The sequence below is a fragment of the Glossina fuscipes genome, unplaced genomic scaffold (assembly GCF_014805625.2).
Source record: "Glossina fuscipes isolate IAEA_lab_2018 unplaced genomic scaffold, Yale_Gfus_2 0, whole genome shotgun sequence".
Lineage (NCBI taxonomy): Eukaryota > Metazoa > Arthropoda > Insecta > Diptera > Glossinidae > Glossina > Glossina fuscipes.
In genome coordinates, this window is record NW_023998414.1 from 8,492,602 (window position 1) to 8,509,466 (window position 16,865).

Genomic DNA, 16,865 nt, shown 5'->3' on the forward strand with positions numbered 1-16,865 from the left:
TATATATATATATATATATATATATATATATATATATATATATATATGTGTGTGATCGTATGATGATTATATATATATGATCGTTATAGGAATGCTGAATTGTAATGCATTTTCCGGGCAATGGATACAAGTTAGGCTATATATTGATGCGAATGAGCATCAGTTAAAGAGGTCGACAATGCGTTCCAAGATTTGAAACATGACCTATAACATTTTGAAATGATAGGCTGGCTGTCTTGGCCAAGTTTACGCCTGAAATTTCTTTCAAGCAGCTTATCAAAGAGAAAGGGAAAAGCATTTGGCTTTAATTCGTGATTGATATCAGGGCTAAGGAGAAGTGAATGATGCCTCCTTTTTTTATTTTGGAAATATGGTAAGTCATTTAACAGGAGTCGTAGCACATTGTTTTCATCGTTATCAGGTCAAATGAGATTCGTTCGTTCTTATTAAGTGCGGTAAGTATAATTCATTTCATGTCTAAAACTTTTGAAAAGTTTTTCTCGTGCGTGCAATTTCCCTCACCGCAGCGCAACATTTCATGTTGATTCGGTAGTAAAAATGATGCATACAAAAAGTGTGTTACCTATGAAACGTCTCTTAGCGATTTCTGTGCCTAGAGATGTCATTATGTAATATTCGAGTTTGCATATGGTTTTCGAAAAATGATACACAAATAAATACATATATATGTATATGTTGAAAAAAGCAATCAACGGGATAAAGGTAAAGGTAAGGTAAACTTATTAAAAATTTTAGGAATTATTTTTGGGTTTTCATTATGCTAAACTTTTACCTTTGATTGTTGTTAAAGGATTAAACTGTTTTCGGTAGTGATTTACTAAACCTTTTCGAATAAACTTAAGTTTATTTTCAAAACTGTATTCTGTGTTGTGTGAAATATTATGCATATATTTCCCTCTCCGTTGCCGACTGTGTTGAAGAAAGATAAATGACCTGAGAATGGAATATTTCAGTAACTCTTCTAACTAACATATTATTGTTTGCTTATTCTCAAATTAGTCGGTCTTCTCCTCTTGGCCGAGACATGTAGAACACAAGTTCTTCTTATTGTTTTTAATAATAAAAAAACTTGTGACTTTATATATATATATATATATATATATAAAAATTTTTATAAATTTTTTTTTTTTATTTTTTATTTTTTTTTTTATAATTCTTCATAACATACCACATATACATACATTTCATTTAGCTTAACAAAACCTAACAAAGTTTGCCTTGCTCTTCTCTACGGCAGTCATACTTAGAGTGCAATAAAAGAAAGCGATAAGTGTGACCCGTATCGTACAGTATGTTCGTTACGTTCGTTTTTATTTAAAAAAAAAAACAAGGCATGGCTATACTGGAAGCAGGATAAATCACATAATAATCGTCTTTGGTCTAAGCGAGTTAAAGGTATGGAAATGCTGCTCTCAACTGTGGTTTTATTTGCAGTTGAGTGCATGGTACGGGTGGTCCAAATTTTGCCTCGTTTCTCCATATGTAAAAATTGTGTGCAGTAAATATAATTTACTTCTCAACTCTTATATGCATTTATCAACTGTGTCATGAAGTTCGTTTTTATATATATATATATATATATATATATGCATGTATGCATGTATGCATGTAAATATAGTGAAAATGCATGTGTGCCCGTAAACAGTAAACTAAAGCTAGATGATGGTTTGAAAGGAGTCCCCGTAAAGTTTGAGATTATTATTAAGTCTAAGCCAATAGAATCTCTTCTATTATCTAATTTGTGACTAAAATCGTTCTTGGTTTGGTTAGGCATATTTTACGTAGATGAGTACAAACATATTTGAATCTATAGCTGTAGCTATATCATATATACATATATACACACATATAATGTGCATCCTATACTTTAATGATCTATATATTTAAATGTGTATACATGTGTATACATGTATATAATATTTAGGTATTTTAGGTGAAATGCACTCATTTAAAGTCTTGCCCTACTAAAGAATGCTTGCGAAATATTTTCACAACTCACTTAACAAACTGTACTAATAAACTTATCCTTTGGGAACGTTATAGTTTATCGTTTCTTTTTTTTTTTTTTTGCTTTTTTTTTTTTTTGCTTTTGCTTTCTTTCTAACATTCTAAAAATTATTTTTCGAGAATTTTTCTCTTTGTGTAGGATAGGTGTGTATGGTCGTGTGTGTGTATGTGCGTGTATGCGTGTATACGAGTGTGTGTGTGTGTGTGTATGTGTGTTTGTTTGTTTGTTTGTTTGTGTGTCTGTAGATAAATTTGTGATCTAACAGGTATATTTTAGATTACTGAGAGAAAATAGATTTTTGTGGTTTTTTCGTATATATGCAAAATTTCGGCATTTGTATGCATGCATGCATGCATGCATGCATGCTTGGCCTGTGTGCTTATAAGCTTATGTGTGTTTCGGTTTTCATTTATTTTATAATATTCATTTAAATCCATTTTCGTTTAGCCTATGCATTAATTAGTAATGCTTATCATGATGGCAAAATAGAAAAAAAAAAAAGAAAAGGTTTTTCCAAAATAATGAAAAAATATTTATAGACATTAGTGACGAACGAATCGACCAGTCAGCACTGACTTTCTCTTACCCTAAATATAAGTTAGTTCCTATATATATATATATATATATATATATCTATTGATTTCTACTACACATCAATAGTTTCGTTAAAGCCCACACCGCTTAACTTATCGCATTCATAGGAGAGCATGCGAGAAAATTTTGTCCAAAAACAAACCAATCTGAATAATGCGATTATTTCGTACAACCGAGTTTGAAAATGAACAAAGCTATCGTATGCAGATCATAATTATGAATTATATAGTTTTTCATTTTATATAATGTTTAGTTATGCGTTATGAGAAATATTACAATTTGTATCTTTCTTCTTTCTTCTTGAATAGAGTAAGTTATGATGTATATCTATATATATATATATATATATATATATTGATATATAGTTTCAAAATTTTACTTGCTTCAAGGAATCTAATGGATTCGAGCTGTAACGAAGCGAAAAATCATGAAACAGCATCGGAACGCTTACATAACAGCAATATTTACCCACACTTATGCGATTGACGTTGTACAGTTTACAAATGCATTGTAGACTTCGTTTACGACTTTGTGATCTCCGAACATGTTATGATCCTAAAGCGAGATCTCTCACAACGCTTGATCGATTTTATTGTACTACTTGACACTATAAGCGTAAGAACGAACGGAACTTAACCTTAATTGCTAAATGGGCGAATAGCCAATGAATAGTTTAGCCTTACGAGTGTCTATTTCATTTCCAACTCACGCTCGAAATTATTGCAAGACTAAAAATTATTATCAATGGAGCAAATGGAGCAAAATGCTATATATTTTTTCCGTACTCTCATAGCCAGCATGTAATCAGATCAACAGATTCTCGTTTCGTTAAGGAAAGAATTGAGAAGTGTACAGATTTCAAGTAATCGGCGCTACGAGGCGCTGGAAACAATCACAGCGTCTTAGCGAAAAATGTAATGAATACGAGAATGTAATCAAGTATAGCCAGGCAAGACTTTCCAAGGCTTGACGCAGATACTGCAAATACTACTAGTATTGCCCAGTTGCGATGAACATCTAGCATTAGGGGCAGTGGGATGAATCCTCAACATTACGTAAATAATTGCGATGAGTTGCCACCTAAGTTGCATAAATTGTTTAGTCATTAAAAGCTTTTTGCTCATCTGAAGCTTAATACTTGACAGCTGTCTCACGAATTAATTGAATTAACTCATATAGAGTCTCGCGTCCGCTTAACAATTGTAAGTATAAAACAATGTATCGCTTAACTTCCACAATCCGGCGTCCGTGTCCGTGTTCATGTCAGTGTTCATATCCGTGTCCGTGTTCGTGTCCGTGTTCTCATATATCTACCATACACACGCATTTATTGCGTAAACTTCAGTCATGATATAACGTAATAAGGAAGTTTCCTACTACCGTTACAATCTAATTTACTATGCATTACAAATTCTTGTTAAAAGAGAGAGAAAAAAATAAAAAAATAAAAAAATGAAAAAATGAAAAAAAAAACGAACGAAATATAAATAAATAAAAGCAACGAGAGTGAACCCCATGTAAATTAATGACATTTTTCAAATTTTCAGGCAGTCTAACTAACACTAACAAATTAATTTAAATACAAATGACCCAAGTTTACAGTAAATATGTAAATGACTGCGTATGGCATTTATATAGGTATATAAATGAACGAATGAATGAATGAATGAATGAATGAATGAATGGGTGGGTATGTTAGTTAAAATTTTATAAATTTTCATTATATATGTTCATGAAATAAACTGCCCCGGTATTATTAGGGATTTAAGTGAAAATCCTTCTGGCTATTATTTATTACATTAATTTTATGTGTTTTAAAGCTTTTGTCTGGACATGTGCATATTATGCACTAACTATACTATACGCTAAGGGAGATTGTTGTGCTCGGCCCGCTTTTCACCATTGCTATGAAATGATGAAAGGTCCCAAATGAATAAAATGTCATGTATGAATTAATTTTTTGGTTCAGCCTTAAGTACAATGTATGTATGTATGTATGTATGTATGTATGTATAATGTTTTAGTATACTTTATATACAAAAAATGTTTTTTTTTATGCGTTTAGATAAAATTTTTACTAATATACGAAACGAAAGCTTTTAGTTTCGCAAATTCTGTTGCTGCGCAATGCCTGAGTGAAAGAGAAAGAGATAGTTTAAGAGAAAAGAGGAGAATTAAATGCTGTATGATATAGTATTGAAAATCCCATGTTTATCGCGTGTAGATTCACGGTACACATTGCTTTGGCAACGAACTTAATTAGTTTTGTCATTTATAATTAATTTATTTGCATCAGTTATGCCCATAACTTTGAATATTAGAAATCTTTTTTTTTTTTCTCAGTTTTTTTTTTTTTTTTTTTTTTTTTAATTTATATCGTTCAATATAATTTGCATGAATAAATACGCGATATTATTATAACATCAATTTATTTCAATATGAAAAGTTTGTGATCGTTTCTTTAAATATTTTATCAAATTTTTATTTACCTTTGTTCTGCCTCTACTAAAGCCGCTGTCATCGTGAGGACGTGGTCGTTGACCCGGCTGAAATAAATATAAATAATAAAAATTTATAAAAAACAAAAAAAAAAAAATATATATATATATATATATATATATATATGTACATATATGTGCAGAGAAATGCATTTTATTTATTCTTTAAAATAATTCAAAATGATTAGTTTAATTAAATTTTATAGTTAATTATTAAATTATTGAATATCGCGTTATTCTTAATTGGCGTGCATAACAAATATTATTTGTTCTTCCTTTGTTTGTTTGTGTGCTTTTATGCAATGATTAATTGTAGCTGTGAATTCGCGTAAAACATATTAAATTAACAATAAAACAATAATCAGGAAAAAAAAAAAAAAAAATTTCTATTCAAATCCATTATGTTTAGTTATGGATATTTGCTATGCAAATAAATAAGTAATAAATTAATTTTGATATAATACTTGTACATAAAAAGGTATTATAATTGATCAAAAAAAAAAAAAAGAAAAGAAAAGCAAAACAAAAAAACAAAAAAACATTATTTCGCTTCAATACAATACTTCGCGTATGGAAGGCTTTTGTTTTTTACTTTTGTAAATTAATTCAATTAGTCATAAGCATTCGTGGTTATGACAAATTTAAATATATGAATTATTTAATTTAAATGAAATGGATTAACATTTACGCAATCACACATGTACATATTATGAATATTCGAGGTATATTAATTTTATTAATCTTTGAGTAATTGTCGGAATCTCCGCATTCCCCTTTATACTTGGAACTTGGCGGCGCTTTTTTGGCTTTGAGCCCAATGAGCTTGTAATGATCAATCGCTTGTCTGCCTATTGTGAACAAACTAATCGCTAGTTATTCTATCGCTCTTACTTTGTATATTACATTGCATAATCGATTTGTCCATCCATTGGTCTATCTTTATCTACACCCATTTATCTACCCATTTCTCTACCCATTCCCAGTCCGTCAAGGTCAACATAGGTCTCTTCATCGTCTGTTCATCGTTTGTTCTATGCATTCATTTTTCTTTATACGATCTAATAGCCCGTCGATAGGCCAGATTTTCTATCCGGATTTTTGGTTATCTCTCTTTCCGTATGACAGTCTACTACGTATCCTATACGGAACAGTATATCCCTCATCGAGTATTCTTCTTAATAATTCAGTTTAAAAAATTTCTTTCACATTCAGCTTGTAGTGCAGGTCGTAATAAATTTATCCTGATGTCTTATATGCAATATAGAGAAGGAATTGGGTTGAGTTCAACTTTTATTTTACCGATTGAATCTGAATGGTTTTCCATGTCAATGTAAGCTAATCTGTCTGCCCCCGTTACTATATTACGGAGCGATATAAGTTTATCAGCCTGTCTGTCTGTCTGTCTGTCTGTCTATCTATAGGTCCATTTATTTCTTAGCCTCTTCTTGAGGTCTGTACATGTTGTTTTATGTTCATTCCGTCTCTTATAACTCTATTGGAACATTGGGATATAAGTATTTTATCACACAAACAAATTAAAAATTGCATTGGATGAGGTGATGTGCAATATATTTCATGTTCTGCAATATGTTTTTATACAATTTTTACCCCAAATAATGCCAATGACGAAAAAAAAAACACGTTCTTCTAAATCGTGCTTAAGCAGTTGCCTGCCATCTATTACTTTGATTATTTGTCTTTGTATGTGAAAGTGCAGCATATTATTGAACAAACTTCGAGCCTTCGAATCCTTTTAGAGACCAATACTCGTCAACTATTTCACTTAATGTCAGTTACCGTCATCCATCATCCAGCGCCGTACGGCAACGCGGATTTCCTTTCTCATTTTATTCCCCCCGTCCCATGTGTGTGCGCAAAATGCGATTAGAAGTTATATTAAAACCAATTGTCCCTGTGTCGGGATTTGATAGATTTGAAAATGTCTGTCGATGAATTATTTTTGTTTTTTATATAATATCTACCTAATCTCTAATGAGCATTTCTTGCGTCTGATACGTGTCCATCCCGTTGTTAATTTCGCGAATTTTCATTTCCGAAATAGTTTTGATTTTTTTACATAAACCCAACAAGTGAAACTCAACATTAATAGTGCATTTTGTGACATCATAATTGCTATTATTTGTCCGTCCGTCCGTCCGTCCGCCTGTCTTTCAATTAATAGGAAGTGGAAGCATTTCGAAGGCTTAAAAGTAAATGAATTTACAATAGTTTCATTTAATGTATTAATAAATTCAGCTGTACCCGCTTTATTGGCAGCAATAGTAGCACGTACTAGATTTCATAAAATTAAATAGACCGTCACTGGTGTTATGGCACTTGTATCGTAATATTTCAAGCAGCATTATAGTGGCACATATTAATTGCAGTACAGTAGTATTCAGAGTACTTATCGGAGATATCCTTTCATTTTCAAAAATGTTAATTTAATATGCCGAAATGGATGTCAGCTGCCGAAAACAGTCAGCACCTTTGCAATGCTTTATAAAATACTATGAATACATTAATGATTTTAATAGCAGCAAGAAAATGATGGAAAAGAACAGCACGATTGTAGGCAGCATTCAAAGGCATATATTTCGTATTCATAGTATTCGCATGACACAAATATTGAATGCATATTGACTGTATGTATACGTTCAGTAGAAAATATGATTGAGTTAATAATTTTGAGAGCAAGCTTTGCGCTAAGTACTCCTTAAATTTCAATAATTTGTCAAAGATGAAAAATAATTTAATTTTGAAGGCAAGCAAAATAATAAAGAAAGAGGAGGTAAATATTTTACCCTTTACCTTAAAAAAATTCAATTTAATTATCATACTTTTGCCATTCGCTGTGTCACTTTTAGTTTGAACTCTTTAATGGATACGCAATACTAATTAGCAATCGGAGGTAAGTAATGGTGAAAGAATGTTTATTCAAAAATTAATTTTTAATTTTTATACCTTATATCACTTATGATAGAGAGCATGCGTCTGCGTACGCATGTAACACACACACAGGGGTATATTAAGTTCGTGCGTACGTATACAACACTGAGAAAGGCGTGAGATAGATCGACCGAAGCGATTTAAAATCACAGATGTATCCATCTGTCCAGGTTCATCGACATTCGAGGTGTTTTGTGGGCCTAGAGTTCCGCAGAGGAGGGAGCATTATTCACAAAACTGCAATTTGTCTGGAAATTCGGAAGCAATAGCGCTCTTCCTCTATAGCACCGGACTTCTCATACTTTTTACGCGTGATCAATAATGCGAACTCATTGCATCATGTTGTCGCGCACCCTAAAATTACTCATATTCCTATACCATTACCCTATGATTATAGCTTGTAAAGCAATGCCAATATTCTGGTTCTTTAGTTTAGGCCTCATTGCATCTCGGATTCCGTGAATCCGAGATGTGTGAAAGCATAACCGCTTGACACTACGCGTTATTAAAGAAATATAGCCAGAAAAGCCTCTCTCACGTGAAAAGATACAAAGCGGTGGCGCTGGTCCGTGGGTAATCTTTCATTCTTAGAGAACAGATTTCTTAGCCAAGCACTTTTCTTGGCTTCTTTTCTCATTAGCAAGTTGTGAGATATTATTGTGGCCCGCTCAGCTAAGCAAGCGAACGCAATAATGGTATCACTAAGTTCGTAGTTGCCATGGTTAGTGACGGACGAAATGCGCTTACAATTTTATTTTGACAAGGGGCAGAAATTAATTGAAATTGCCAGACATAGACATCTAAACAACAATATTATACAAGTTGTATTCTTAACATAGGGTAGAAATCTGAAACGATTTTCTTATCACTTTGCCGAATTGGAGAAAAGGGGAATGGAAGGGTTCGATATGCTTTGACAGGAATTGGTAAAATAAATGTATTTTAAATTTTATGACTCCATGTATGAGGCTTTTTTAATTTCACAGGCGGGAAATAATTTCCCTTAGACCCTTTTTTCTTTTTTTTTGTTTTAAATTGAACTCTTTGAGCGAGAGAAACGAAAGTCACGTGGCTATCGAGTCACGAACTTTAGTCTAATCAATGTTATGTCTAAGCATATATTATAAGTGCTCTGGTAATAAATTTCAATGGATTCGTCATCATGCCTTGGTACGTATTATTAAATTTAAATAAATTGTTTTTCAAGAGTGTTTCTCTGTTTACGCTCATTTCTATTTTAATCAATTATTTATAGGGGAACAATAACGTGATTACGTTTGAACAACGAAAGAAGAAGAAAGAAGAAGAAAGAAGAAGAAGAAAAAGGAGGATAAATGAATCAAACAACTTGTCTTTCCTTCTCTGTAATGCTTTTACGTGATTTGAAAGTGTACTTAAAATCTTTTACATAACATTTACTTTTGCAAAAAAATCTTTTGTTAAAGGTATTTAATCTTTCGCTAGTTGCGAAGAAATTCTACGTTCTATGTATATTTAATTATTCACTTACAAATTCATTGAAAAGACTTTTCACTTAACTGAACAGCGAGCTATACACACAATATGTGTTCATTACATTACATTATACACATATATATATATATATATGTATATTTACCTATACGCGTAAATTGAATGTGCGAACTTTTGACTTATATTGTGTTTTCCATATATGTTGTAATTGTATTGAAATTTTGCCACCGAAGACGCTATTCATGCAATAAAGTGGCGTTGCTTAAGAAAGTGCAATTTGTCTGAATAGTTTGTTTATTCAATAGAGACAGACAGACAGACAGACAGACAGACGGACTACTTGTTAAGGCTTTAAAATTCCCATAAAGAGAACTTTTATTTATTGACATTCACTTTTCAATGCTTTCGAACGCTTGTCAAAAAATATTATCCCTAACCCTTGCATTCGCTAGTAGCGAATAGGGAGCAAACTAAATTTTAAAAGAATTTTTTACATGAAATTTTTAATAAAACAAAAAGAAAATATGAAAAAAAAAAGCCAAGTCAATTAAGATCGTCATTGATGTCCATCGAAACAAAAACCGAAAAACGTGCCCATGTTTTTCTCATTCTCATTAAACAATCAAATTTGACTGACGACAAGTAAGTATACGGACAGACCCAATGCAGCTAAGAAAATTACTATCCTAAGGCAAGAAAAATGAAATTTCGATTTCCTGCGTACGAGTAACGTTTGTCATTCTTTTTCTCTTTAACATTTCAGCGGCAAATGCAACAATGACTTGTGATAGATCGATGTTGATATTGCAGATGGGATAAGCAGCCGGCGATCCTCGAAAGATTATGCGATGCACTGCAACATATTTCATACATTATATCTACGCTTAATACGCAAAAATTATAAGATATGTTGTCATACGACCGCTGACATATCTTGAGCCATCCTACTGGTGCGGACATTTAATAGATAAGCGTACGGACACCAAAAGTACTACAGAAAATTCATATATCAAATATCGTTTGTTTTCGAGGCACCAGCTGGTTACTTGGACCAGGTGGTGATCAGAAAGCATCAGTGAGTGGTATTCACGTACGTACGTCGTGAAAGTGTAAACATCTGAAATGTTGGGGATGATCATTGCGGGTGGCTTGTTCCAAAGGCGGGCGATGCGGGCATGTAAAAACAACGAGGCACGAGGTACTGTGTCGTACGATATCCGAACACCTCCAAGCAGAGCACGCGTGAACGTTGAGAGCTTCACATAGTCCTTGTTAAAGAATATGATTGTTGGACAAATCTTTTGTATCTCTGTGGAACACTTGCCCCTCCCCCGTCCCCGTATACATATACAGAATATAAGCACACGACAACATTTGCACGTTTCGCTATTTGAAGCTTCCCGCCCATGAATACGCATTGTTTGCAATTTATTTGTTACATACCCTTGAACCTACCTGACGGATCACCTGGACGACTAAGGTGCTAAGGTATTCAGCTATTTTCCCTAAGCTAATTATTCGCATTTAGTTTTGTAATAAAATTGCAATTTCTCTGATATGTGGCTTGTGACATGCGATTTATCTGACATACGAAGCCACATATATGCCACACACACTTGGATCAAAACAAAATTTAACGAAATCGAAATCGAAATGATTCCTATGCGAAAGTCCTTATCACAAGTACAATCGGTAATTAAATGATCTTAAACGTGACTAATTATGAGGACAAAGTGAATGAATGAATGAATGAATGAATGAATGAATGAATGAATTAATGAAAGAAATTTCATCGCTTGAAAAGTGAATATTTATTCGATTTTCTATATATATCTTATCTCTATTAGAGATGATATCATAATATATTGATTTAATTGATTTCTTTTCGATGATAAAATTTTGAGGGCTCTGTTGAAAGCCTTTGTACAGATAGTAAAGTGTTAAGTGACATTAATTGACTGTAAACGAAATGAGATGAGATGAGATGAGATGAGATGAGATGTGTTGGTGTAAACATACCGTCAAGTAAGTGCTTATATTACGCTTATAACGTAAACGATTGCGTACCTTTGGTGGACTGACTTCACGCGTTGAAATACCCATCTTCTCGTGATGCCTTAATTGCACCGGATATATGATTTGATAGTAGTGACCACCGATACGGCGTACCAGTTCTTGATTCTGGCGATATTCTTTGAGTAAACGTTCAACTTCACCTGCAAAAAGAATGATAAAAAAATATATAAAAAAATTTTAAAAAACAAACAAATTTATCAATAAAATGTTCTAATTATAATTATAATTATAATTTCGAACGTTAAACGGTTCGTAGTACGTTTGATTATGTTTGCAATAATTTATCTCTTTTTTCCATTTAATTAACGGGAAATTTTTGATCTATTTCTCATATTCGCAAATCTATATAACGAATAATATTAATATATAAGTGATTACGTATATATATATATATATATATATATATATATTATAATATGTGATTTAAAAAAGTTTATGCGAAAGTATAAAGTTTAGTTCACTAGTAAGACTTGGTCTTTGAAAGTGTGTGCAAAACTTTTAATTGTTAAATTTTTTGGTAAACAATGAATGAATCAGGCTTCTGCCTATGTGCTGGATGTGTTCGCTTCCGAATGCAAACATTACCATACAATTACAAATGGAAAATTTGGAAAATTTCCATCTGCAATGCCGATAAAGCCCAGCCTACACTCACATACATAATTCCTCCCATATAAAATTCGTACCTAAAATATATATATATATATATATATATAAATATATATGTCGGCAAATGCATTTATGTATGCTCGCGTATATGTATGTGTATGCTGAGAAGCATATTCGGTTCCATTACTCCGGGAATCTTATAATGAAAATGAGACGAAAAGAATGAAAACAAAAAAAACAAAAAACAAGAAATTTAAGATGAATTCGTATTAAGCAAAAATTAGAAATGATACAAGCGCCAGAAAATGCCTGAATCTGAAAAGAAAGGTTACGAATCTAGATATGAAAAAACAAAAACAAAAATAAAAAAGAAGAAAAAAGGAAAGCGGAAAAAGAGCAAGCAAAGCAAGGAAGATGGAAAAACTGAAACAATAAGAGCAACTGACAGCAGAATGATTTAAATACATTCAAATGCTGCTGAATAACGGAAATTAGATTTGCATTTGTATGTTCGTGTGTTTATACGCTTGTCCGCTTGAGTGTTGCGTAAGCAAGGAATGAATCGTAGCTGCGAAGTGCATCGCAGGCGTACGACGATGACAACGATGAGATCTTACAATTCTGCTTAAGTTAATGCAACCAAACATTGCCGGTAATAAAAAACTTTCGCAAAGGTTCATCATCACATAGTTTCCCTCTCCAAAAAAACCAAAAAAAAAAAAAAAAAAAAAAAAAAAAACTCTCGAAAAAACCAAAAATGCAAATCACACATAATATAGTGAATACCCTACTTATCGTTATATCGAATAGTTGCTGGAATACTCGAAGAAGTGTTTCGTCTTCTTTATAGTTAATTTGATTAAGATTTCATCGAAAAATAACTAAACCCAAGCTATGGAGATATTATGCATATATATATATATATATATATATCTATATATCTAAAAGATCTTCGTAAGGCCCAGATTAGAGAAATTTTTGCGAAATTTTTTACTTTAGAATTTTCGGATATGAAAGTATATTCCTCTTCTTCACTTAATTCACACGAATACGAAAGAAAGAGAAGAAGAAGAAGAAGAAGAAGAAGAAGAAGGTAGCTAACGATCTTAGATTACGAATACTCGGTCCGTTTAGCATTCTTAATAAATATTAGTTCGATTGAAATTTCAAATGTTTATGTGTTACCAACACATGCTCAACGTTATCATACCGATTATTGTTAGCTGATGGTGGCTATAAAAAGGTTAAAATGCATTAAAAGTAGTTGTGAACAACAAATTTGTTTTTTTTTTTTGCTTCTTATTCTTTTTTATGGTTTAGTTTTTAGTAAAAAGTTTTTTGACTTTGGATAGGAAGTGAAGTTGATATAGTAAAAGCTCGCTGGAAAAGGTTTAAAGGGCATGTTTTAGATGATGATGGTCACGTCATTCAACAACTAAAAGTAATATGTTTCATTTTGATACCAGCCAGCGACAAAGAGAAAGAATTTTAGCAAAGGTTTCACGACGATCCAGACAAATACGAATCAACGATTCCTTAAATCATGAATAAAATTCTTTATAATTTAAATCAAGTTGACTTTATCCGATAATAAAGCGACAAAAAAAAAAAAATAAATAAAAAATAAATTTAAAATGTGTGAAAGAAGACGGTAACGTGTATTACATAATCTTAATTCTTGGTTGGAAGACAAGAAATATTTGCATGAATTGAGATTTCATACAACAGCACAAATGATATTAATACAGTTTTGATGGTTATTCGAGAAATTCTCTTCCATTTTATTGCACTGAATAGTTTATAATTGCAGTGATGAGTCAAGTCATTTTTACATTTTACACTGACTTGAAGTGTTAGGTGTACAAGTATCGTTCTAAGGTATGTAGCGCTCGTTTTCTTACTTTACTTACTTGCTCATGAGCGAATTTTACTTTTTGCTATTTTTGTTTTGTTTGTTGCCATAGTTTTTTTTTTTTTTGTATGTAGTTGTAAACAGGAGTTATTACATGGCGGGTTGTTTGTTACGGTTGCTTCCTTTTTCGTCTATTATGTTTCACTTTTTTTCTTTTTTTTTTCCTTTTTTATAAAAGTGAAAAGTTTTGCATTTACATGTAAGTTAATTAATTACAAGCATTGTTGTTGGCTTGCAACAATCCTTTAATGTATATACAATTTATTCCATCTAGGGATTGCAGCACAAGCAACACATCTTACCTCGCAATGTACCTCTCTTTTGTTACAGAAACCATGACAAAATCGCAATGTAAACCACATTTACAAAGCGAACTAATGCGGCCCCTAAATAAAAATGCTAATTTAAATTATGCAACCTAGAATTAGCGCAGAAAATACACACAAATATTCACTTGCTCGGGATGATTTTAATTCTTTCAGTAATTGATTATTCTAAGCTAAGATATAACTCTATATATAATAATTGCAATAATTTCGAGATATTGAACGGAGACGAACCTAAACGTAAACATATATCGAGTGATAATCTCTGATCTACAGTCAAAATGTATCTTGGTAATGCGGTTTAAAAGAAAAAACGCAAGTCAAACAAAAAATCGGCAAAACAAAAAAAATATTCAGAAACTTTATCTATAACTACAAGCAGTGATTTGTTGCGGCGTATTAAAGAAAAATTATTTGATGTGACAGGAAGAGACAGCAAAAAAAAAAAACAATTACCTTTAAAGATATGTCAAAATTCATGTCTGTGTAGCGAATTTTATCCAAAATATCTCAACAATTTGCGGTCTATACGGTAAATAAAGCCAGTAAGAAAAACCGAGACGAGCAGAGGGACAGACAAGTTTAAATTGATTTAGATAGTCCTTCTAAATCGACCGATGTACGAAAAGATTGGTCTATCTCAAGTCCTCCTAGGTATTGCGTATATCCGGCAAACTTGTTACATACATTTACTATAAGTGGTGTAGAGTGTGACAAGCCGTATACAACTTTCTTTAACTGTACACTATATGATGCATGCAAAAGCTTATTATGGTAGATGGAAATCTCAATTTTGTTTTGAACGACTTACAACAAGGGGTTATTTTGATGTCAATGACGTCAAAGAACGGCCTGGAGGATCAAAAATATTCGAAGATAATGAATTGCCAGACTTATTGAACGCAAACCCAACACAAATTCCGAGTGCGATGGAAAGTCGTTTTACTTGCCCAAAGAAGACCTAAAGGCTAAAGGTCATGGGCCATCGGCATTGACACTGAAGCAGAATATTGTTGGTCTCAATGTTTTACGGTGCATATGGCGGGATCAATAAGGTGTTGTGTATTATGCGCTACTACAACCGAATGGAACTGCTACTGCAGGCATCCACCGACATCTGTTGACTAATTTGAACGCTGTCCTGTTGCAAAAAAGGCCAGCAGTGGTGTTTAACAGACGCAAACTCATTCACTTGCATGGGAACGCTCGGTAACACGTTGTAATGGTTGTCCAGCGACAGTAAACACTGCGTTATAAATGGCTGGAAACTGAACGTAAGTATGAAAAGCCCATAAAGGATAAGGAAATTTTTAGATAGAATTTTAGATAGTAAGAAAAACGTTGTCTTTCGATGAAATGTCAAGAATTTTTTTTATTTTTTTATTTATTTTTTTTTTGTGAAGTTTGTTTACTTGAAACATTCGATTATTAGGTTGTTGGAAAAGGCGTTTCGTTTGTTTTCGAAAGTAGCATTTTCGCCATACTTTACTTATACCCCGCACGAAAAGTTGAAAATGATGTTCAAGCAGAACTTGCGTATCCAGGCGATAAATGGGAAGAACTTTGGTGTTAAAAAGTGATTTGTAAACTTTCGCTTCGGCACTTTTGCTGCATGTTTTTGAAAGTCAGTGGCATTCATTGCAAACGTAAAACGCCGAATAACAACTCGTCAGATCATTGAAAGCTGAAACGTATTGAATTCTGGTATTTCTGAATGTCAATCGGCTGGCTAAACGAATCGGTCCATAAATCCTGGGGCTAAGTTAAGGGAAAGCCCTGATCGACGCTGATCCGCAATTCCAGGTGCTTCGCACGTGAGAGATTTTTGAATTTGTTAAAATAGTTCTTTAAGATGAATAGGAAGCCATATGCATAGGACTAAGAATACAAAAATAATGATGATGATGATGATCGGCAATAAAGTAATAAATCTGACGATAGGCTGGATGCAGATTGATTATTCTCCATTGATTTAGTAAATGTATCGATAGTACACGCAAATCACGTAAAATAAAGAATTTGATAATAATAATAATAATAATAATAATAAAGCAAATAGAGAATAAATCTTATTTAATACTTATTTTGTTGGGTAATCTGCATACGTTATTTAGGAAGAAGAGCGATTATGATATCACAGCAAGATGAATTAACATCGAAAGCATAATAAAGTAAAGTAAAGTTTAAATAGGCAACTAACTGAAAATATCCTGACAGCAATTAAAATTTATTAGGTATTTTTTGTACTCGTCCAGGATTAGTTTAAATAACTGCCAGGAAATTGAATTTATTACGCAATTTATTGCATTTTGTGCATAATTAATGGATTACCATTATTTACCTAAATTATAATAAATTGCTAACGATATTTCCTTGAGATTTCGCATTCGAGAAAAGGA

General features: G+C 32.4%; 1 protein-coding gene across 1 annotated transcript in view; it reads right to left on the minus strand.

Annotated features, from left to right (window-relative positions):
- Positions 1-16,865, minus strand: part of LOC119633831 — a 296,277-nt gene that overhangs the window by 125,436 nt on the left and 153,976 nt on the right. Inside the window, exons 3-4 of the mRNA XM_038027644.1 lie at positions 11,611-11,759; positions 5,113-5,169 (exon numbers count right to left, since the gene is read on the minus strand). Coding sequence (XP_037883572.1) covers positions 5,113-5,169; positions 11,611-11,759 — 206 coding nt within the window. The remainder of the gene's footprint in view (positions 1-5,112; positions 5,170-11,610; positions 11,760-16,865) is intronic.